This window comes from Callithrix jacchus, chromosome 8, assembly GCF_049354715.1.
Source record: "Callithrix jacchus isolate 240 chromosome 8, calJac240_pri, whole genome shotgun sequence".
Taxonomy (NCBI): domain Eukaryota; kingdom Metazoa; phylum Chordata; class Mammalia; order Primates; family Cebidae; genus Callithrix; species Callithrix jacchus.
Window position 1 is genome coordinate 18,110,736 of NC_133509.1, and position 21,767 is coordinate 18,132,502.

General features: G+C 45.8%; 2 protein-coding genes across 2 annotated transcripts in view; one reads left to right on the forward strand and one right to left on the reverse strand.

Annotated features, from left to right (window-relative positions):
- Nucleotides 1-14,361: 14,361 nt before the first annotated feature.
- LOC144577219 (uncharacterized) lies at nt 14,362-17,291 on the reverse strand. The gene is made up of 3 exons (XM_078333160.1): nt 17,202-17,291; nt 15,525-15,593; nt 14,362-14,919 (listed from the first exon to the last, which is right to left on the reverse strand). Exons 1-3 carry the CDS (start codon nt 17,289-17,291, stop codon nt 14,362-14,364), a joined length of 717 nt encoding a protein of 238 aa, XP_078189286.1.
- Nucleotides 17,292-19,090: 1,799 nt separating this feature from the next.
- The window catches only part of THSD4 (thrombospondin type 1 domain containing 4), a 672,648-nt gene continuing 669,971 nt past the window's right edge, over nt 19,091-21,767 (forward strand). The window contains exon 1 of the mRNA XM_035259084.3: nt 19,091-19,346. The gene's annotated coding sequence lies outside the window, so the exon portion shown is untranslated. The remainder of the gene's footprint in view (nt 19,347-21,767) is intronic.

Here is a 21,767-nt window from a genome sequence, read left to right on the forward strand (position 1 = left end):
TTAAAATAGGCTGATTCAAACTGGATCAAATCAGCTCTGATTTCAATAGCTTTTCCCTTGGTTATTAAAACCAGCTTTGCCTAGTTTAAACCAGATCAACCTGGCAGCATTGCTAAATAGCTTTGAAAATACACTATTAACTATTTACTGAGGGGAAAGGCTGGGTACGGCGGTTCACGCCTGCAATCTCAGCACTTTGGGAGGCTGAGGTGGGTAGATTGCTTGAGCTCAGGAGTTTGCAACCAGCCTGGACAATATAGTGAAAACTCATCTCTACAAAAAATACAAAAATTAGCCAGATAGGTATGGCATATGTCTGTGGTCCCAGCTACTCAGGAGGCCGAGGTAGGTGGATTGCCTGAGCCCAGGTCAAGATTGCAGTCAGCCAAGATAGCACCACTGCACTCCAGCCTGAATGACAAAGTGAGACTCTGTCTCAAAACAAACAAACAAACAAACAAAAACCCAAAGCCTATTTATTGAGGGGGGAACAAAGACAGATAGGTTTAGATGTTGTTATACATTATATCTTATAATTTACATTTTGTTTTCATAGGTCACAGAAAGGTATATATATTTTTACGTCGAAAGCAAACTTCCTTGATTCAGCACATAATCTGTAATGTTCATTGCTCTATAGATTACTCTTGACACTAAAGTTATTTCTTCTTTTCTTGTTTTTGAGACATAGTTTCACTCTTGTTTCCCAGGCTGGAGTGCAATGGTGTGATCTTGGCTCACTGCAACCTCCACCTCCCAGTTAAGAGATTCTCTTGCCTCAGCCTCCCGAGTAGCTGGGATCACAGGCATGAGCCACCATGCTCAACTAATTTTTGTATTTTTAGTAGAGACAGGGTTTCACTATGTTGGCCAGGCTGGTCTCAAACTCCTGACCTCAGGCGATTCACCCACCTCACCCTCCTAAAGTGCTCGGATTACAGGGGTGAGCCACCACACCCAGCCCTAAAATTCTTTCTTACACTGATGACTGTCCTGAGTTTTAATGAAACTGAAGCAAGTTGTTTGCCAAAATAATTTTCCCCCAATTATCTAGACATGAGCTTCCCTCTGTGGGAAAGAACTTCATGTCCAGTGCTGACCTTCTCGCAGTGATGTTTTTGGAGAAACATCTTTTTTCACAGGGACAATACATTTGAATGACATCATAGGCGCCAGACCCAGAATAGGACACATTTTCAAAGAGAAATTGTTTCTCCAGATCTGTGAGCACACTGTGTCCAGAGCAGTTCTGCTTTTTATGGTAAATATGTTGATTATGTGAACTGCGGAATAGTTCTTCTATAACCTGAATATAACTATCCAATAAAAATTCTTTCATTTTTTTTTTTTTTGAAACAGTGTCCCACTCTGTGACCCAGGCTGGAGTGCCACGATCATGGCTTACTGCAACCTTATCTTCCTTGGCTCAGGTGATCCTCCCACCTCAGCCTCCTGAGTATCTGGGACTACAGGCCAGTGCCACCACACCTGGCTAATTTTTGTTTTTTTGTAGAGACAGGATTCAGTAATTTTTGTATTTTTGTAGAGACTGGATTTCACCATGTTGCCCAGGCTGGTCTTAACTGCTGGGCTAAAGCAATTGGCCCACTTCAGCCTCCCAAAATGCTAGGATTACAGGGGTGAGCCACTGCACCCAGTCTGATGTTTTTTATTTAAAAAATTTATGAACTAAATCATCATTGGATATAGGGACAGACATTCATCACTTTTACTTAGTCACAGACTTCCTGGCTGATGGGCAGTGCGAGAATGAATGCAATGTTGACTGGCTAGGAACCACCTGGACTGGTACATGATCATACTTACCTTTCCAAATGGTAAACTAGTACAGAAGTGGAAAGAAAACATGTAGAGACTCAGTAAGAATACAAGTTAAGTTACAATGCAATGAACAGTCAGACTGAAGTGGAAAGGCAATTTATATTAACCACATAAAAATATATATTTCCCAGGCAGAAAATACTGGATTTTGTGTTTCAAAACCAGACACCTGCAAGCCTACAATCCAGATCTGATCCAGTCACACTTGTGTGAATAATTGTATGCAAATAAAATTTGTTCTCAATTGTTTAAACTGACTGCAATTGGATTAAAATCAGAACTACCTTTTCATTTCGGTTTGTACTCACCATGGTCTCACAGCAACCTTTAGGAGAGTCAGGGATGGGTTAGAGGGTGAAGTAAGAAAATACGGCCTACTGCACCCCGTGATCACTTCTCCATTTTTCTGGCCACAGACCTTGCCTCCTGGCGGTCTGGGGAAGAATTGTGTTGTGCATCAGATACCCAAAGTGTTCCATGTACACTTGAAAGAAATGTGCATTCTGCCATTAGGTGACCTGTAAATGTCCATTAGAATCGGTTGGTGGTGTTGCTCAGTTCTTCAGTGTCTTCGATGATTTTCTGTCTGCTTACACTATCAATTACTGAGGGGCGAGCTTTGATGCCTTCAACTCTATGGGCTTGTCATTTCTCCATTCAGTTCTATCAGTTTTTGGGTTTTGTATTCTGAAATTCTGTTTTTAGATACACACACATTTAGGATTGCTATGTCTTCTTAGTGAACTGGCTCTTTTTATTATTATGCCGTGTGTCCTCTTTATCCTTGGTAATTTTCCTTGTTCTAAAGTTTACTTTAATAATAAAATAATATTCCATGTTTCTTTTGATTAGTGTTTATATGGTTTGGTTTTCTGTATTTTCATTTTTATTCTGATCATAGATATATTATTATAAAGTGGGTTTTGCTGAGCATGGTGGTTCACACCTATAATTCCAGCAATTTGGGAGGCCAAGGGGGGCAGATCACTTGAGCCCAGGGATGTGAGACCAGCCTGGGCAACATGGTAAAACCCCTTCTCTACAAAAAATATAAAAATTATCCCATCGTGGTGGCACATACCTGTGGTTCCATTGGGAGGCAGAGGTGGAAGAATCACCTGAGCCCAGAAAGTCGAGGTTGCAGTGAGCCGTGATTGTGCCACTGTACTCCGGCCTGGGTGACAGAGGAGATACTGTCTCAGAAAATTAAAAAATAAAAATGTGAGTTTTTTTTAGGCAGTATGTAGTTGTGTCTTGGTTTTGTTTATTTGTTTGTTTTGAATTCATTCAGTCTCTGTCTGTTAACTGGTAGGGCTGGTGGACAGACTCCAACATGACCTCTGTTGAGTCCTACCTCTTGGATTTATATTGTTGCTTCATCTCCACTCCTTAAGTATGAACAGGTGAGGAGAGGTCCTGTGAGTTGCTTCCAACCAATAGAATATGGCAAAGGTGATGGAATGTCGCTTTTGTGATTATACTATCTAAGATTGTAACTTCTGTCTTGCTAGCAGTCTTTCTCCATAGACTCTCTTGCTGGCTTTGATGAAGTAAGTTGCCATGTTGGGAAGGCTCACAGGGCAGGAAACTGAGGCCATCAGTCCAACAGCCCAAAAGAAATAAAATTGTCCCAACAACTATGCATGCGAGCTTACAATCAGATATTTTTCCCCAGGAAAGCCTTCAAACGTGACTTCAGCCCTGGCCAACATATTGGTTGCAGCTTCATCAAAGACCCTGGAGCAGAGGACCTAGTTTTTAGCCATGCCTTGATTCCCGACCCACAGAAATGGAGATAATAAACATGTTATTTTAAGCTAAGTTTGTGATAATTTGGTACACAGGAACAGATATCTAACATTTGTATCATTTATGTGTTTATACCATTTAAATTGAATGTAAAAATTGAGGGTGGGTGCAGTGACTCATGACTAATTCCAGCACTTTGGGAGGCTGAGGAGGATGGATCACTTGAGCCCAGGAGTTTGAGACCAGCTTGGGCAACGTGGCAAAACCCTGTCACTACAAAAAAAAAAAAAAATACAAAAATAGCCAGGCATGGTGGCATGCACACCTATGGTCTCAGCTACTCGGGAGGCTGAGGTGGGAGAATTACCTGAGTCTGGCAGGTTGAGGTTGCAGTGAGCCATGATCACACCACTGCACTTCATCCTGGGTGACACAGTGAGGTGCTGTCTCAAAAAAAATGGATATGTTTGTACTTAGATCACCATTTTATCATATATTTTATGTTGGTTTCTTCTGATTTTCATTTTCCCTTTCCTACTTTCTTCTGTAGTATTTGAATACTTTTGTCTTTTATTTTAATTTTCTATTGATTTTTTACTATGTCTCCGGAAAAAATTTTAGTAGGTGTTCTATAGATTACGGTATACAATCTACTTAGAATTCTATTTTACAATTTCGAGTACAGAAATGTTCTCACCATATTGGTACCTTTGGCATCCCCTCTTTATGAAGTCATCACAGTATTGTATATTATGTGACTACATACACTGAAAATTCCATTAGTCAATGTTACAATTTTTGCTTTCACATATTTCAAATAATTTAAGCTTGATTATATTTTTCCAGATAGCTACCATTTCAGTTGCTCTTCTTTCATTATTATTGTTAAAGTTTCCCTCTGGTTGAATTTCCTTGTTGTCTGAAGAATTCTCCTTAGCATTTCTTACAGAACAAGTCTGGCATCAAGGAATTCTGTTACTTTGTCTTTATCTGAGAAGAACCTTCTTTCATCATTTATGAAGGATGTTTCCACTGGATATAGGATTATGGATTGATAGTTTTCTATTGTTTTGAGACAGAGTCTCACTTTGTAGACCAAGCTAGAGTGCACTGGTATGATCTCAGCTCACTGCAACCTCTGCCTCCCAGGCTCAAGCAGTTCTTGTGTCTCAGTCTCCGTAATAGCTGGGACTACAGGTGCATGCCATCACTCCTGACTAATTTTTTGTATTTTAGTAGAGATGTGGTTTCACCATGTTGCCCAGGGTGGTCTCGAACTCCTGAGTTCAGGCGATCCACCTGCCTTGGCCTCCCAAAGTGCTGGGATTACAGGCACGAGCCACTGCGCCTGGCTGATAGTTCTTTTCTTTCAGCATGCTAAAAATGTTATTCTCCTTCCCTCCAGCTTCCATGGTTTCTGATGAGAAAATTTTAGTAGGTGTCATAAATTTTTAGCACAGTCATTTAAATCATCGTTTCCCTACCTGAAATTAGTCATTTATCTTGGGTTGCTTTCAGGATATTTTCTTTGTTTTAATAGTTTTCATAAGTTTGATTATAATGTGTGGATGTCTTTGATTTTATCCTGTTTGGTATTCACTGAGTTTCTTCAGTCTCCAGTATGTTCATGTCTTTTGTGAAATGTGATGAGTTTTTCCACCGTTGTTTCTTAAAATACATTTTTCCCATTCAACACCCTTTTTCCTTTCCTTCTAGGAGTGTAATGACACAAATATTAAACATTTTGGCCCATTTTCCCACAGCCCCTAAGGTTCTGCTGGGTGTCTTTTTCAATTTCCTTTCCTTTGTTTTTCAGATTAGATAATTTCTATTGATCTATCTTTAGTTTTCATCCGGTGAATCTGAAATTTAAGTTAGCATACTTCTCTGTTCTAAAATTTCCATTTGTTTTTGTTGTTGTTTTGAGACAGAGTTTCACTCTTGTTGCCCAGGCTGGCGTGCGATGGCGTGATCTTGACTCACTGCAACCTCTGTCTCCCAGGTTCAAGAGATCCTCCTGTCTCAGCCTCCTGACTAGCTAGGATTACAGGTGCCCACTGCCACACCCAGCTAATTTTTTGTATTTTTAGTAGAGACAGTGTTTCACTATGTTGGCCAGGATGGTCTCGAACTTCTGAGCTCAGGTGATCCACTCGCCTTGGCCTCCCAGAGTGCTGGGATTACAGGTGTGAGCTACTGCACCCTCCCTGTTTTTATATCTTCTTTTATTTCCCCCTGAGGATTTCTATATTTCCATTTGTTTCAAGAGCACTTGCCCTTACTTTATGGAGCATGGTTATAATTGCTGCTTTAAAAAGAATCTTTGATAATTCTAACATCTGTATCTTCTCAGGGTTAGTGTCTGTTGATTGTCTTTCCTTGTCAGTTGAGACTTTCATGGTTCTTCACATGCTGAGAAACTGGGATTATATCCTGGACATTTTGAATATTTACAGGACCCCAGGTCTGGTTTAAATCCTAAAAAGAAGGTTTTTCGTTGTTGTTGTTGTTGTTGTTTTTTACAGGAAATAGAACAGATTATATGATTTTTGCAAGTTCAAACCTGCCTCTTAGGCTGTGGTTTCAATATCATTTCTGTTTTCAGAGTACAGCGCTATTGAGATCAGTCCTGTGTGTGCCACCCAGTGGCCAGTCACAGGCCTGGATTGGGGTCTACCGTGCATTTTCAGTTCTCCAAACATGTGGTATGTGGTTTAGGATCAGATCCATACATGTGCAGACTGGAGGTGAGCCCAGGAGCTCAAACATAAGTTTGTGGGGTTTCTGTCTTAAGCTCCCTGCTCTCTGTGATCTCCCCAGTGCCCTTTGGCTCCTTGAGGCCTCCCTTTTTAACCCTCCAGTGAGCAAGCTTGGGCTTTAGTTTCTCTGCTCTGCCACACTTACCATGACTGTTTCTGTGTCTGGAGTCAAGTGGCAGGAGGAGAGAAGGAGAAAAAAAGAAGAAGAAAGATTTGCTGCACATTCCTGTGAACACTACACTCCTCCAGTCAAACAAAATAATTCCTCTCTCTTGGAGTCCTAGATCACTGCCCAGCCCCTCCCCCACTCCCCGAGCCCCTACCACCATCACTGCTGCTACAGTATTGCCTGTAGGCTGAGGCTGGAAATAAGGAAAAAATAATAAAAAACCAGGGGTTCCCCCCTGTACCCCACACTCTCCCTGACTCTTCAGAGTCTCCTTTCTTGTTTTTTAGACCAGAAAAAGAAGACTTCTCTTGGAGCTCTTTCTGTCTTCCTCTGGTGCACACTTCTGGCTTTCTGGCTGCCTTTCAGTCTAAATGGCTGATACTGGAAGGAAGAAAAGGGTAAATTCACTACAGATTTAGTGAAACTTGGAATCCTGGTCTCGTTCCCAAAGCCACCTGCTATGATTTATGTTTTAGAACTCGCAGGTAGCTCCTCCATCCATTCTGTCCAGGATTTATAGTTACATTTAGTGTGTCATTCCTTATTCCTTCTTTTCTGGAATAAGGCTCTCCTTTTGCTTTTTAAATCATCAATAATTTTCTATGTGCAAAATGATATCTTTGTTTATATGTATGGCATTTACTGTCTCCTTCCCCAGGAAAGTTTCATAAAAGACAAAACTTATTGACCAGCTATAGCACTTTATTATATGGCCTGAAGGAATTAGGCAATCCATCTGGAGAAAACACTCTTTCTCTTCACTCACACAATACTTCTGACAGCAAATGTGTGGGTTTTTTTTTTTTTTTTTCCACAGCAAGCAATTCTCCAATGCTGCCATCAGCTGCATGCCCTACAATTTAATTCCATTTTGACAGTCTACCTGGAGTTAAGCATCAGATCCCACAGGGTTAGGCCTCAGTCTCACAAGATTGCCCTGTTAATGGAAAAAGCAAACTCTGAAAATGTTTTAAAGAGGTTTATTCTGAGCCAATATGAGTGACGATGGCCCAGAGAACACAGTCTCAATAGGTCCTGAGACAGTGTGTCTGTGACAGTCAGATTACAGTTTGGTTGTGTATATTTTAGGGAGGCAGGAGTTATAGGCAAAGACATAAATTCATACATGGACGGTATACATTGGTTCAGCCAGAAAAAGTGGGACATCTTGAAGTGGGAGCTTACAGGTTATAGTTGGATTCAGAGATTCTTGAATTTGCAGTTGGTTAAAGGAGTAAAGCTTTGTATAAAAATTTGAAGTCAATAGAAAGGAATGTCTTGAGTTAAGATAAGGAAGTGTGTGAACCAATATTTGAGGTCAGAGTGACCCATAGGGGTGAGTGGCTTAACCCTCGTCTGGCATGGCCTTATGTCCTGTTTATAACTTGGGATCTTATTGTCACAGTGAGTCTGCTTTGTTAGCCTTATGATCTGTATTTTAGCACTAATGGTGACCAGTTGTGCTTAAACTCCAAAAGGGTGGGAATATATCACCTCTCTTTGTGTCGTGGCTGGGAATTCCGTTTTTAAGAATCTTCTAGGGTCCCCTTAGCCAAGAGGGGGTCTGTTTAGCTGCTGAGGGGCTTAGGATTTTATTTTTAGTTTTTGGCCTCCACTTCAGATGTCAATCACAAGCCCAGGTCTCTAGTACTTTTGACCAACCAGCTGTAAATTGGGGTTTCTACTACCCACTTCCTCAGCTTCAATAATTCGCAGGGGTAGCTTACAGAACTCAGGCTGTTTACTGGTTTATTATAAAGGATACAGATGAAGACGTACTTAGGTGAGGTCTAGGAGGGTCCCAAGCATAGGAGCTTTTGTCCCTGTGGAATTGGGGTGCCCCACTCTCCCAGAGTTTTTATAGAGTTTAATTTCCCCTCATCCCATTCCTGGAGGTCAGTGGGTAGGGCTGAAAGTTTCAACCTTCTAATTCCTTAGTTTTTCTGGTGTCCAGTCCCATCCTGAGGCTATCTGTGGTCTCACCCTAAATTATCTCATTAGCATAAACTCAGGTGTGCTCCAAAGGGGCTCCCTCAGAATAAGAAAGGACACCCCGATGACTGAGGAAATTCCAAGGGTTTTTGATTCTCTGCACCAGGACCAGGGACAAAGGCCAAACATACATCAAATTACACTACACCATCCTATTTTCTTTTTCTCTAAATTTCATCCTATTTTCTGAATCCACAATTAGAGGCAGTCCACCCAAAGTGAAATTTTCAAAAGAACAAATTCATACCAAGATTCTCCACAACCTCACTGGGCCTGCACAAGGCCTTCAATTGTTTCTCTGGTTGGCATATTCCCCTTTCATATTAGTAGGGAAAAAAAGAGTATTCCAAGGCCACGAGTACTCTTGAGATGATGAGCTTGAATGACTGGGAAGATGACAGCTCTTCATCCAGATATGGAGTATGGAATAGGAAAGAGGCTTTGGGTTGGGACAGGAAGTGATCTGTTCTGTACATAAGACATTGCACTTGAAGCACCTGCCAAAATATCCAGGAAATGGGAGCCTGGAGTCAAGGATCAGAGATCAGACTTGGGTGGCAGAAAGAATGACTTGGAATAAATTGTCGTGGAAGGTCTGCATGAGAAAATTATTATGGGAGGACAGGGTGTGTATCACGGTGAGAGAAGAGGGCCAGGGACCTTGTGCACTGTATATTTAACCTTCATATTTCAAGGATTTCCCACCTCGATGCCACACAGGCCTCAGTTCTGCAGGGCTGCCCTTCAAGACGCCTCCCACTACTGTGCCTCCCCACCATTCTTGAGTATTCTCCACTCCCAGAGCCTGATGAATTTCCCTAAGCTCCCCATTTCAGCACACAGATTGTCCTTTATCTGGAGCCTACTCAAAGGCAGAACTGGGATTTGGGTACCGTGGCAGAGCTGCTGGGGGACTTTTTTCAGATTTTCCTGATTCTGGTCCCTGGTGGAGACAAATGAGCTGGGTGGGGTAAAGTTACAGCCTGCCTGATCCATGCAGGAATTTATCCCTTAACTTGGGCCAATTATCAACACGATTCCCTCTGAACACTAAAATAACAAGGCTTTCGGATCACTTTGCCATTGTTAAGTTGTATTTACAAATGTCATCATATTTTATTGTATCAACCATTATATCGGTCACCATATGCTAGTTTTGCTGCAGTTACAGACTCAAACCTCAGTGGGAGAGTTGATGCTACACATTGAATGAATGGTGGGAGTATTTGTGGGTCACAGTCCTCTTAGACCCAGGCTAACCAAGGATTCCACAACCCTAGCACCAGTCGGGGGGAACATGATGATTTGTACATGGAGTCCTCAAGCAGCTACCAGCTTTACAAAATAAAATAAAAAGAGAAGTCACATTCCATTTGCCACAGCAAGTCACGTGGCCACATTTAACTTCAAAGGGAGGGGAAGTGAAATCCTCTCTCGTCCCTGAAGGCAGATTGGTGAACTTCAGTCATGACTGCCACAACCATGCCCTCTGGAATCGTTACAGTCACATGAGAGTTGAAAAACTCAGACTAGTAAGTCACTTTTCCAAAGTCACACAGTCAGGAAGTTAGAGCAAGGCTCCAAGTGCACATTTGTTTAACCCTAAAACCCATGTGCCTTTCACAACCTGATGTGTTGTCTTCCTTATCCAGAAGAGGGTTCTTATTAGCTTCAAGGGAACTTCACATGCTGACAAGTAAAAAGTTTGACATCCAAATAGCTTAATCAATTAAAAAGAAACAATGTGTTTCTTTTTTCTTTCCTTTTGCAACAACTTGTTTTTAAAAAGAAGGAAAGAAAGAAAGATGGATGGAAGGAAGGAGGGAGGGAAAGAGAGAAAGAGAAAGAAATAGAAGGAAAGATGGAAGGAAGGAAGGAAGGAAGGAAGGAGGGAGGGAGGAAGGGAGGGAAAGAGAAAGAAAGAAAGGAAGAAAGAAAGAGAAAGCAAGCAAACAAGAAAGAGAAAACCAAGCCTTTTGACCCACCCATTGACCTACACCACAATATCTGACTGCATGTCAGGGTGATTTGCTTTATTTCCCACTGTGTGGTATTTTCCACTCACAGGACTGGGTCAGGAGAAGTTTGTATCTTAATCTACACGCTTGTTCTTGCTCATGTTTGCCTCTGCTTGATCCCGTACCCTTCATTCATCCTTTGGAATGTTCCCGTGACAACAGAAGAATGGCAATATAGCTAGCCAGACAAAAGGGACGGACCAAGCACACAGCCCAACTTCTCTCAGACTGAGGATGCTAACGGGTAAGGCACAGAGCACGAGACTGTTCTCTCCCCATTCCCCACCTTGAGAGAAGTCAGCTGTGAGTAAATGTCAGGCCTGCTCTGCAGAGGAGGAAACTGAGGCTCAGCAGGGTTGAGCAACTGCTCAAGGTCACAAGGCTAGTACCCAGATGAAAAGCAGCTGCTATTGTTTCTTCCCGAATCACTGCTTTGTTTTCTGTCCATTCCACTCTACAGCCTTCCATCTCTCCTCCTCCTCCTAGGAAACCTGCCCCTGAAGCATGCAGACAATGCAGTGCTCCTCTGCCTCCTCTGATGCCTTCCACCTCCACATGGCCTGCTCGCTGAAGGATACAAGGATAGGTACAGCTCTTTCCAATGGACACAAGAGAGGTGAGGTGGCCACTGTAGGGCTCAGGCTGCTGGAGGTGGGACCCGTCCTAGTGCCATAGAAGAAATGCTTCTCAGACCTTGGAACTCTTCCAGAACAAACCTGAGGTTGCAGAAGAGGATTTCTGGCAAGAGGTTGAGTTCTGGAAAGCGGCATGGGTAATAGCAGAGACTGTGGTCCACAGTGCTGGGCTAAGCTTTGGGACAAGCCCATGAGGGAGGAGCCACAGGCTTCTATTTGAACTCCAAAGAAGAAAAGGAATAACCTGATTAGATCAAACATGCTTTGAGCGGGGAAGATCCTTAGCTTTAATGTGTATGTATTTGTAATCCAAGATTTCCTTAGTAGTTTCCATGGCTACTTCTGACAGCCTGAGGCCCCTGGTTTTCTCCACCCATGGACTTCCAAGGGGACAGGACAATGGGGAGGGGCTCACTGGAATAGCTCAAGGCCCACCAGATGGGTTCTTATTTCAGATCGACCACATACTCACGGTATGAATATCTGCAACTCATTTTTCCCCCCCAGGCCTCTGTTTTTTAATCTGAATAAAAGAAAATACTCTCTTCCACCTCTATAATTCTGAGATCTTACATAGTGAAAGGTGAACTTAAGAAGAAGCTGGCCTTGAACACTGATCCTGTAGCTTTTGGATGAACATCTAATTCCAGAGGAACAGAGGAGCCATTCCAGGGTCACCCACTCGGGCGTTCTCTCCTCCTAACCAAATCAACAAACACAGCAGCTCTGTCAATGCCTCAGTGACTCAAGACACGGTTGTTGGGAGTTTTGTCTTGAAGCCATGATGTGGCACTGTAGCCTCATGGTAATTCTCTGCATGACAGGGAGTAAAAGAAGCTATTCCAAATCCAGCTTGAAATTTTTTATAAAAAAAAATCACATACTTCTCTGAGTATGTCATCTTTTCCCAGATGGACCAAAACAAGCCACATAATTTCCCTGTTGCAGCGTTTCTGAGAGATTCGTGGATCTGAGAACTGGAAGGGGCTTCAAGAGGTGGTGTGAGCCCGTCCCATTCTCTCCCAACAGGTATAATTAGGTTCTTGCCATTCCATAGATGAGGCGGCTGCAGTTCAGAGGTTGGTGACTTCTACGATGGAATGGCCAGAGAGTAATGGTGGTATAGTGTTTGGGGGACTGAGTGCTTTCTTTTGTGACACCACACTGCTGCTCATAAGCAAAAGTTTCCACCATCACAAACAGAGTGGTGAAAGGAAACATTAAAAGAAAAAAAAAAAAGCCGGGCGCGGCAGCTCATGCCTGTCATCCCAGCACTTTGGGAGGCCGAGACAGGTGGATCACCTGAGATTGGGAGTTTGAGAACAGCCTGATCAACATGGGGAAGGAAACTCCATCTCTACTAAAAAATACAAAATTAGCCGGGAGTGGTGGCACATGCCTGTAATCCCAGCTACTCGGGAGGCTGAGGCAGGAGAATCGCTAGAACCCAGGGGGCGGAGGTTACAGTGAGCTGAGATCACGCCATTGCACTCCAGCCTGGGCAACAAGAGCAAAACTCCATCTCAAAAAAAAAAAAAAAGAAAAAAGAAAAAAGGGGATGTGGGTTGCAGGAACACTCTGGCAGCATTGTCTGGTGAGCCATTACAACTAGCACATAGTAGGTGCTCTGTGTGCTGAAGAGAGGCAGGATGAAGGCGAGTGAGGAAAGGCAGGGCCGGGACGTTGGAGACTGCGTGACTTTGTTGTTTGCAGTGCCCTGGTTTTATACGTAAGCCGTATCTGGCCGGTGTTCACTGGATATGCCCTATCTCTGAGATTTTATAAAAATTAATTCATTCAACAAGAAAACCAGTTTGCTGAAGAGGGAAAATTGCCAACAAGGCCAAGGTGACAGCAATTTCAAGCACAACGTAAGCTGATTAGCCTCAAACAGAGAAACTGCTTCGTGGCTGAGCTCTCCCACCCTACACCAGTGGTCTTGGAGATTTGCAGTCCTGGTCACAAGAGGTACCAGGCGGCAGTGTGAGCAATGGGTGAAGGACAGGACCTCATTAGGAGAGTCTCCCAGGAAGAAGGCAGACGCAGGGCATTCTTTCAGAATGATGGATTTGCTTTAGTTTGCATTTTTTTTTTTTTATTACAAGAGAATTGTGGAATGATGCTTTTGTATTACTTTTTTTTTTTTAAGAACAAATGGGCTTTTTACCCCTTTCTCCCTTTGGAAAGACACAGATCTGATTACATCAACCCCTGTTTAAACCCCCTTAGAGGCTTCCTCATGCTCATTTGAAAATGACACAACTGGGCAGGGTGTGGTGGCTCACCCCTGTAATCCTAGGACTTTGGGAGGCTGAAGCGGGCAGATCACCTGAGGTCAGGAGTTCGAGACCAGCCTGGCCTGGAAATAAGGTCATTGTAGACATAATTAGTTAAGATGAGGTCACCAGGCTCATGCCTGTAATCCCAGCACTTTGGGAGGCCAAGGCAGGTGGATCACCTGAGATCAGAAGTTCAAGACCAGCCTGGCCAACATGATGAAACACCATCTCTACTAAAAACACAAAAATTAGCTGGGCGTAGTGGTGGACACCTGTAATTCCAGCTACTTGGGGGCTGAGGCAGGAGAATCGCTCGAACCCAGGAAGTGGAAGTTGCAGTGAGTCAAGATTGTGCCACTGCACCCCAGCCTGGGCAACACAGCAAGACTGTCTCAAAAAGAAAAGAAAAGAAAAGAACACAACTCATAAAAATGGCCATAAGCAGCTCTGGCATTGAACAGAATTGCAGAACACTGCTTTCTCACTCGTTTATAAAATGATGTATTTCCATACCAGCCAATCAGCAGCCACTACCTCAAGCTGTCCCCTACTTCTTCCACTCTGGGAGCCCTGGGCCTCCTGAAGGCCTCCAGGACAGCAACAGGCTCCAGGGCCTGCTCCAACCAGGGTCCTGTATCTGCTCTGATGGGACAGGTCCCGTAGGCTCTGCACAATCAGACCTCAGGCCACCCCGCCTCGCTTCCCCACCTTCTCGCTCTTGTGTGGATTGTGAGGCCACGTAGCCCTTCTGCCCCTTGAGTGTGCTCTGCCTTCCTCAGGGCCTTTGCAAACGTGCTTTCCTTCTATCTAGAACAGTCTTCCATGCTCTTCCCTTTGACCATGGGTGATTTTTCTCATCCTCCTTTTAGTCATTCATATTTGGCCTCAATAAATACAGGACAGATGGGGAGTGTCTGATCAGTCCTGCTTGTGGGGAGGAGGCATCGCACACCAGCACATGCTGTAGGTCTCCATCGTCCTCGCCTGGTTAATCACCTCCAGGAGGAGAAAGGGAGCCTGTGAGCTGGAGGCAGCCAGGCCCGCCTTCTCCTTCTCTCTGCAAGTCCTAAGGAGAAGCAGCCTCCGATCTGGGTGGTGCCTCTTGGCTGTGATTGTTATCATTTGCAAAGTGGAAAAGGGGAAATAATCTGAATATCTGGGATTCCAAAAGTTGTCCTGTACCAGGTAACAAGTACCTTCCTGTCTCCGCTGTCCAGATGCAGTGTGAGAAAGAGGATGAGAGCAAGAGAGAAGCAGAAAAGGGAAAGAGAATGAGATAACCTCAAGCGTGGCCTGAAGACTCCCTGACACTTCCTGGGAATCCTTGACATTCCGTCTGGAAACCATTTTGTTCATGTCCTCAGAGCTGTGGCTGCAGGATTTTCTCTTGCCCAGTTGTGGGTTACAGGTCAAGTAGAGAGTCAGCCCCAGGCAGGGGCACGGGAACTCGGACTGTAGGTCAGCATCCCAGAGTCCCTGAAGGAGGAAGAGAAAGGACTGGGTTAAGGAGGCCAGCAGGGGAGGGCATTTGCCCTGAGAGTCTTCGAAACAGCTCAAAATAACAGCAAGCTGACCAGCTCTCAAAGTGTTCTGTTTTGTTTGCCATGCTTCCCTTATTTTCTTATGTGTACTGGGCACAGGCTTGCCTTGACTTTACAGTCCACAGAAGTTTACAAGCAGAAAAATGAAAGGCACAATTTTACAAGGTTCGTGATGGATCCGGTACCTTCTCTGGAGCCTGAAATTAGGAGATTGAATGCAGGTCCATTTTCATCCCACCTCCAAATGCTAGCAGAGTAGGGAATGCTACTCTAAATGCTAGTAGAGTGGCTTCCTTCCCTGCTGGGACACAACTCTCTGAAACACAGGCAAACAAACTTCCCTCTCAGGCATTCTCAGCGCTTGTGAGAAAACTGTGTTCTCTAAAAGTTTTCCCCCAAAGGGTCCATCTGACTGTCCGGCATTGCCTTCCTGTAATCTGTTCACACTTTGCTCTTATTCCAGTTCCGTATGCTCTGAAGTCCCAGGAAGTTGCTCTCAACAGGGAGCCATTCATTCCTCAGACATTTGGGAGCCCTCACCACCTGTGGACGCTGTGCTGCAGGCTGAGAACCACAGGAGAAATGGCTGAACGCTCTGTGGGTGTGGTTCTAGGCAGGGGCTGATCAGTGACTGGGGTCATGACAGTCTTCTATAGGGTGTCATGTATCATTTTTCACCTTAACTAGGACAAGAGAATGAAGGGGGGCACTATTAATAATTAATAATAATAATAGGACCACAGGTGTAAGCTAGAGCTGTCTTACAAGACAGAGCTGATACATGACAGAGGGGTTATGTTTCTTGTCTGTCCCTTTAGAAGCTGCCTTAAGGCCAATGGATAATAAAATCACAGGGCAAAACGTTTCAGGTCAAAATTAAAATGGACTTTCTAACAAGGAGCCTCTAAAAATAATGTGGGCTCTTTTCTTTTCTTTTCTTTTCTTTTGTGATGGGGTCTCACTCTGTCGCCCAGGCTGGAGTACAAAGGCACGATCTTGGCTCACTGCAACCTCCGCCTACCAGGTTCAAGCGATTCTCCTGCCTCAGCCTCCCAAGTAGCTGGGACTACAGGTGTGTGCCACCACGCCAGGCTAATTTTTGGCATTTTTAGTAGTCGTGGGGTTTCACCATGTTAGCCAGGATGGTCTCGATCTCCTGACCTTGTGATCCACCCACCTCGGCCTTCCAAAGTACGGATCGAGTGAACGCACCCAGCCAACAATGTGGGCTATCTTATGAGTAGTGAGCAGTTCATCACTTCAGATATGCAAAGGGTGACCCACGCTCCTCCAAGATGCTGTGTACAGATGACACTGACATGCCAGACAGGCCCCCAGCCTAGGTAACCACGGGTCAGCCTCTGACTTGTGATCTGAAGCACTTATTCTTCCTGGCTCTCTCTTCCAGTGAGGGTCAGTAAGCTATTTTATACGCAAAGACCAAATCCTGTTCCTCTGATTCATATGTAACAGACACATTTAGATAAAAGTACAAACATAACAGGACTGAAAGATCAAAGCTTGCTGCCTTAGCACACTTAATATTCACTGATGCTTACACATAATGTAAATATCTCTTTGTTTAAAATGAGTATAGGCTGGGCTCTGTGGCTCATGCCTGTAATCCCAGCACTTTGGGAAGTCAAGAAGGATCACCTGAGCTCAGAAATTTGAGACCAGCCTGGGCAATATAGCAAGACCTCCTTTCTACTAAAAATAAAAAATAAAAATAAAAAAAACAATTAGCCAAGTGTGGTGGCGCATGCCTGTTCTCTCAGCTACTTGGGAGGCTGCAGTGAGAGGATTGCTTGAGCCCAGAAGGTGGAGGCTGCAGCGAGCTGCAATCATGCCACTGTACTCCGGCCTGGATGACAGAGTGAGACTCTGTCTCTAAATAAATAAATAAAACAAGTATTATCTTGATTTTAAAGAAACAGACTTTGACATATCAGCAAAATATGGTCAAAACTATTTGACCAAGGTTGGAATGGACTGGAATCACTTCTGAGGAGCCAGCCTACGTCTGTTGAATCAAGTTTGCTTCGATTATGTAGGGTGTTAACATTAGAGGAAGAGGGTGGGGGAATATAAGGGAATTCTTTGTACTATTTGTGAAACTTGTTTAAAATGATTTTGAAGTTAAAAAATAAAAAACAAACAAAACCACATCCTTTGCTCCTGAGCCCTGTTCACCCAGACTTTATTTGATGAACTCACCCCATTCTTTAAGATTCTGCTGAGCAGAACATCCCGGATTTCCTGTGTTGAGGCAGGCACAACGACATGGGCTCCTAAACACTTCTGCATACACCTACCACCTATTGGTATGGTTTCTGACTATATTTCATCCTCTTCACCTTACATGGAATTTCTTTCAGAATGGAAAGTTTCCTTTCATCTTTGAATCCTAGCACCAAGGCCACACTTGGCACCAAATAATTTAATTCAATCCTGTTTGAACAAGTATTACTAGTTTTGCCTTCTTTTTGAAAAAGTATGGTGAAATATACATAACATAATTTCCATTTTAGCCATTTTAAAGCCAATTCAGTGACATTAAGTACATTCTAAAGTTGTGCAGGTTTTTATTTTTTTTATTTTTTAACCAGTTCTAAATGGTTTAAACTGGCCAGTATTTACCAGAGCTGTTAGATCGACTTACTTTGGACCCATGGGACTCGTGACACTCAGAATTAATCTAATCCCATTTACACCAGGTGCCTCCCATCAAAATCTGTTTGATCAAGTGTGGAATTATTTCATTCCATTGGAACCAGCTCTTGAATCAGTCAGAACTGGCTCTGCCAGGCTCGGGGCCAGTAGTAGGCAAAGTGGTGTTTCTTTTGCCTAATCTCTTGGGTTGCTGCTTTCCCTTTTGTTAATTTTCTCTCTCTCTCTCTCTCTTTTTTTGGAGGACAGTCTTCCTTGGGAGCTCCCTGCTTCTCCCACGAAGCGCACCGCACCCAGCCCTCTTGCCGCCTGGCTGCGGGGCAGGAGCTTGCGTTCTGTCATTGACCTCCCTGAACACTTGCACTTTCAAAACAGCCCCTGCAGGCAAGCTTTAGAGGCGGCGATAAACAGGCTGACTCAAATTTAGGGAAACGCCTGTATCAGAACAGCCTCTTCAAATTTTTGTCACCCCCCTCCTGCTCTGGAGGAAAGAAGGGACAGTTCCTCACAATCACTCTATTTCCTGCCTTCCCAGCTCTGAACACCTTGGCTCCAATGCAAAGAATTTAGCTCTGAATTCAGACTCAAAACACTGGGCCCTAGTCATTTTCCTGCCATTAACTAGCCGCGGCACTTTGGTCGTGCTCTTTTGTGGGCAATAATTTCCCAATTAGTAAAACGAAGGGATCAAAATTTGATTTTTATCATTATTCATGATGATGACTTTTTTTTCCCCCAACAAAATATTACCCTGAATAAGACAAGAAAGAAGACTGCACGGCTCTGGCTGTCAGGGCGTGTGTGTCTCCTCCCCATGCGTCTAACCCCAGTTGAATTTGGAGGGCTCTTGTACTTTTCCTTTGGCCTCAGGAGGAGCTCAGCGCGTCCTGCCTCGCGTGGAAGTGTGTGTGTGTGTGTGTGTGTGAGACACCAGGGCTCCTTCCCGCCCCTAGCGAGGTCACCGCCCTCTTCTCGCTGTAGTTGACAGAACGACTTGCCTCGCTGGCTCCCCGCTTTGCCTCCACCCCATCCTAATGCTGCGGGAACTGCTGTTCCAAATGCAAGGATGCCCACGTCCGTCCCGTGCCCCCGTCCTTCAACGGGTCCCCATAGACCTCAGGATAAGATGAAGGCGGAATTCAGGGCCTGGTCTCAACTGCCCTCTCCCTTTTCGTCTCACTTAGACGGCCTTGGCCAGCTGAAGCACTCTGCTTTCCATTTTCGCCCCCTCCCGCCCCCGGGGCCTATGTCTAGACCGTGCTCCCTCCTACTGGGTGATGTCTCTTCCCCCCGGGACCCAGGGACCATCCTGTTGTTGTTGACCAAGGGGATCGCGGGGGCGGATGGGGTCGCCCTTCCCGCGGCAGCCGCCAGGGGGCGGCAGGAGCGGCTCCAGATGACAGCGGGAGGCCGCGAGGCGGGAGGGAGGAGGGACTGAAGGAGCGCGGATCCCGCTCTCGGATAGCAAACTCGGAGCCAGAGCTCTCCGCGCGTGCCTCAGCCGCCTGCCGCCCGCGCAGCCCGACGCGGAATCGGGGCGCAGCGGGAGCCCGTGCAAGGCGGGCGCAGGGCGGCGGGGCGGCGGCGGCGGCCGTCCATGCGGCGGCGCTCGGGGCTGCCGGGCGCCGGGAACCACGCGGGGGTGAGGCGAGGCGAGGCGGCCGCCGGCCGCTCCGGAACGCGGACCGCCAGGTGAGCAGAGCCGCGCGCCTCGTACCCCCTGCGCGCCGCCCTCGCGGCCCCAACCCAGCTGCCGCTGCTCGGGCTCCGGCCCCCGCTCGCTGGCCGGCGGGGCGGGCTGGCGCGGGCGACCCAGTGGGTGTGTCCGGGGACGCCGTGGGCTGCGCCGCTCCGGGCTCGGGGAGCCAGCGCGCGCCTGGTCCGTGCCGACGGCTGCGCCTGCTTCTCGGGTTCTCGTCCTGACTGAGAGTCTCGCTCTGCGTTGGCGCCAGCGCTCACCCCTCCACGCACGACTCTTAAACTCCAGGGACTGTCCGCCTCGGCCGTCCCCGGGTCGGGGCCCCGCGCTCCCTGGGTCGGGTCGGAGGGGGAGCCGCGAGTGCACACCCAGCCCGTGCGCCCCCCACCGCAGCCTCGCCTCCCTCCCGCCTGGGGCGCCAGAGCCGGGCGAGTCTCCGTCACCGCTCCCCGAGCCCGGCCCGAGGCCTCGGGTCTGTGTGTCTCCCTCGGCTTAGCCGCAGCAGCCCGGCGAGCGCCTGGAGCCCGAGTGGTTGGGTTATTTCCGCCAACTGCGGACACTTCCTCAAGTGCAGCCCGAGTACCTGCGGCCCCTTGGCGCACGTACAGAAGTAGCTTTTGCACGGCGAGCTCACCTTGGAGCTCTACAGATCTGGAAGTTAAGTTTTCTTTTGCTCTGAAATCACATCAGCCCTGACTTGGGAAGGGGATTTCAGGGCGTTCTCGGGCCCACCTAAGTATCTGGAATTTGTGGTCTAAAGAGTTTTTTAAGCAATCCACACCCGGCCCCGTGCCTCGCAGCCTCCTTTGCCTTCTGTTAAAAGTGCATGCTTGCTTCTCTTCCTGTCTTCTTTTCGACCCCCACCACGCTGCCCTTTGCCCTTTTCGGGCAGTGAGTCTAAAGTCTTGACGTGGGTAGCAATCATTGGATGCCTGTTGGAATTTGGAATAAAAGAAATAGAGACCCGAGAGGGATCTGAGGAATCGTCTTGTCCAACCCTTTCACAGCTGGAGGCACCCAAGACCCAGAACAGTCTAAAGATATTTCCAGGATCACACAGCCTTTAAAATCTGCATGTCTTCTACTTGATTGATATTGTTGGAGGTTATGGAGTAACTGGGCTTACTAGGGTCTTACTGGGTCTCAATATACAAAGAAGCAAACATTTTAAAAATGTGACTTAAATACAGAACTCTTCAATTCCTATAGGTTTTTGTTGGCATCATAGTTGAATTCCTTTAGAAAACAAAATCCTAGCCCTGAAATTAATGCGAGGAAGCAGATGGGCGTCCTGGGACTTTCCTACAAATCTCTGTAGGGCTGGAACAGGGATTTCCCAGAGGTCCAGGCCTGGGAAGTGAGTTTGGGTGATCAGGATACTGGAGCCCCTTCTGAATAAGCAAACGGGTTGGTCTCTTGTGGGGAGCTGGCCCGTTGAACTCATGTGATCTCCTCCGTGCCCAGAATTGGGCAGGGCACCAGGTTGGCATTACTTTCTTTTCAGTCTCCTATGCCATGAAGAAATGCTTCTCACTGGCTGTTAGGGAAAGAAAAATACAGCCCAGAGTTTGGGAGTAAGATCAGGGTTGGGATATTTTGGATTTGGAGTTTGTTTTTGTTTTTGCCTAGAAAAGGTTGTGATTGCAATCAGTTATCCTAGACAGAGGCTGTGTCTTGCCTTCTTCTTCTCCACCCCCCACATTTCCCTCTTGGCACCACTTTTATCCTAATTGCTGGGAGTCTCAATGTTCAAATGTCCCCAACACTCCCATTCTGTCCCCCACATTTATAGGTCATTCATCACAAAATCCCTTCCACATTCTTTTATGTCGGAGAAATTATTTCCCTGTCTCCATTCCCACTGCCCCCACCTTCAACCACGTCCAAATTACAGTAATAATCTCCCCTCTTGACTCGCAGCCACGAGTTGCTTTCTTCATTTTAATCCATCTTCTTTCATGCTGACAGATTAATATTTCTAAAATTCTGATTTCACCACATCATTTCTCTCAAGAAATCACAACGGCTCCCCAGCATTCACTTCTATTGAATTTTTCTCCAACAGATATTTCTGAGCTTGTACTCCGTGCCAAGGACCGTTACTATGTGCTGGGGCTTACGCTGTGAACAAGGCAGTATCGCTGCCTTCGGGGAGTCCACAGGCTAGCAGATGATAAATAACCTCCCAGGGGGGAAAGGGAAGGGTAGAAATAACCACAGTACCAGGGGGATGTGCAAAACATGAAGGAGATGTGGATGAGGGAGAAATTGATTCTGCGTGGGAGGAGCTCGGAGAGTTACCACTGGGCTTTGAAGCCTAAGGAGGAGTTCCAGGTGATGGGAAAGGCTGGTGGGGAGGGAGGACATGCCAAGCAGAGGAAAGAGCTTGAGGAAAGACTGAGATAGGAAAGTGC

Excerpts from the sequence above, each read along its gene's own strand:
- LOC144577219 (XM_078333160.1), bottom strand. The coding sequence starts at position 17,291 with ATGCAGAAGTGTTTAGGAGCCCATGTCGTTGTGCCTGCCTCAACACAG. Across the intron at positions 15,594-17,201 it reads GCAGAATCTTAAAGAATGGG|AACCACACCCACAGAGCGTT; the intron begins GTGAGTTCATCA and ends GCCCCTGCCTAG. Across the intron at positions 14,920-15,524 it reads CAGCACAGCGTCCACAGGTG|GGACTCTGGGATGCTGACCT; the intron begins GTGAGGGCTCCC and ends TTCCTCCTTCAG.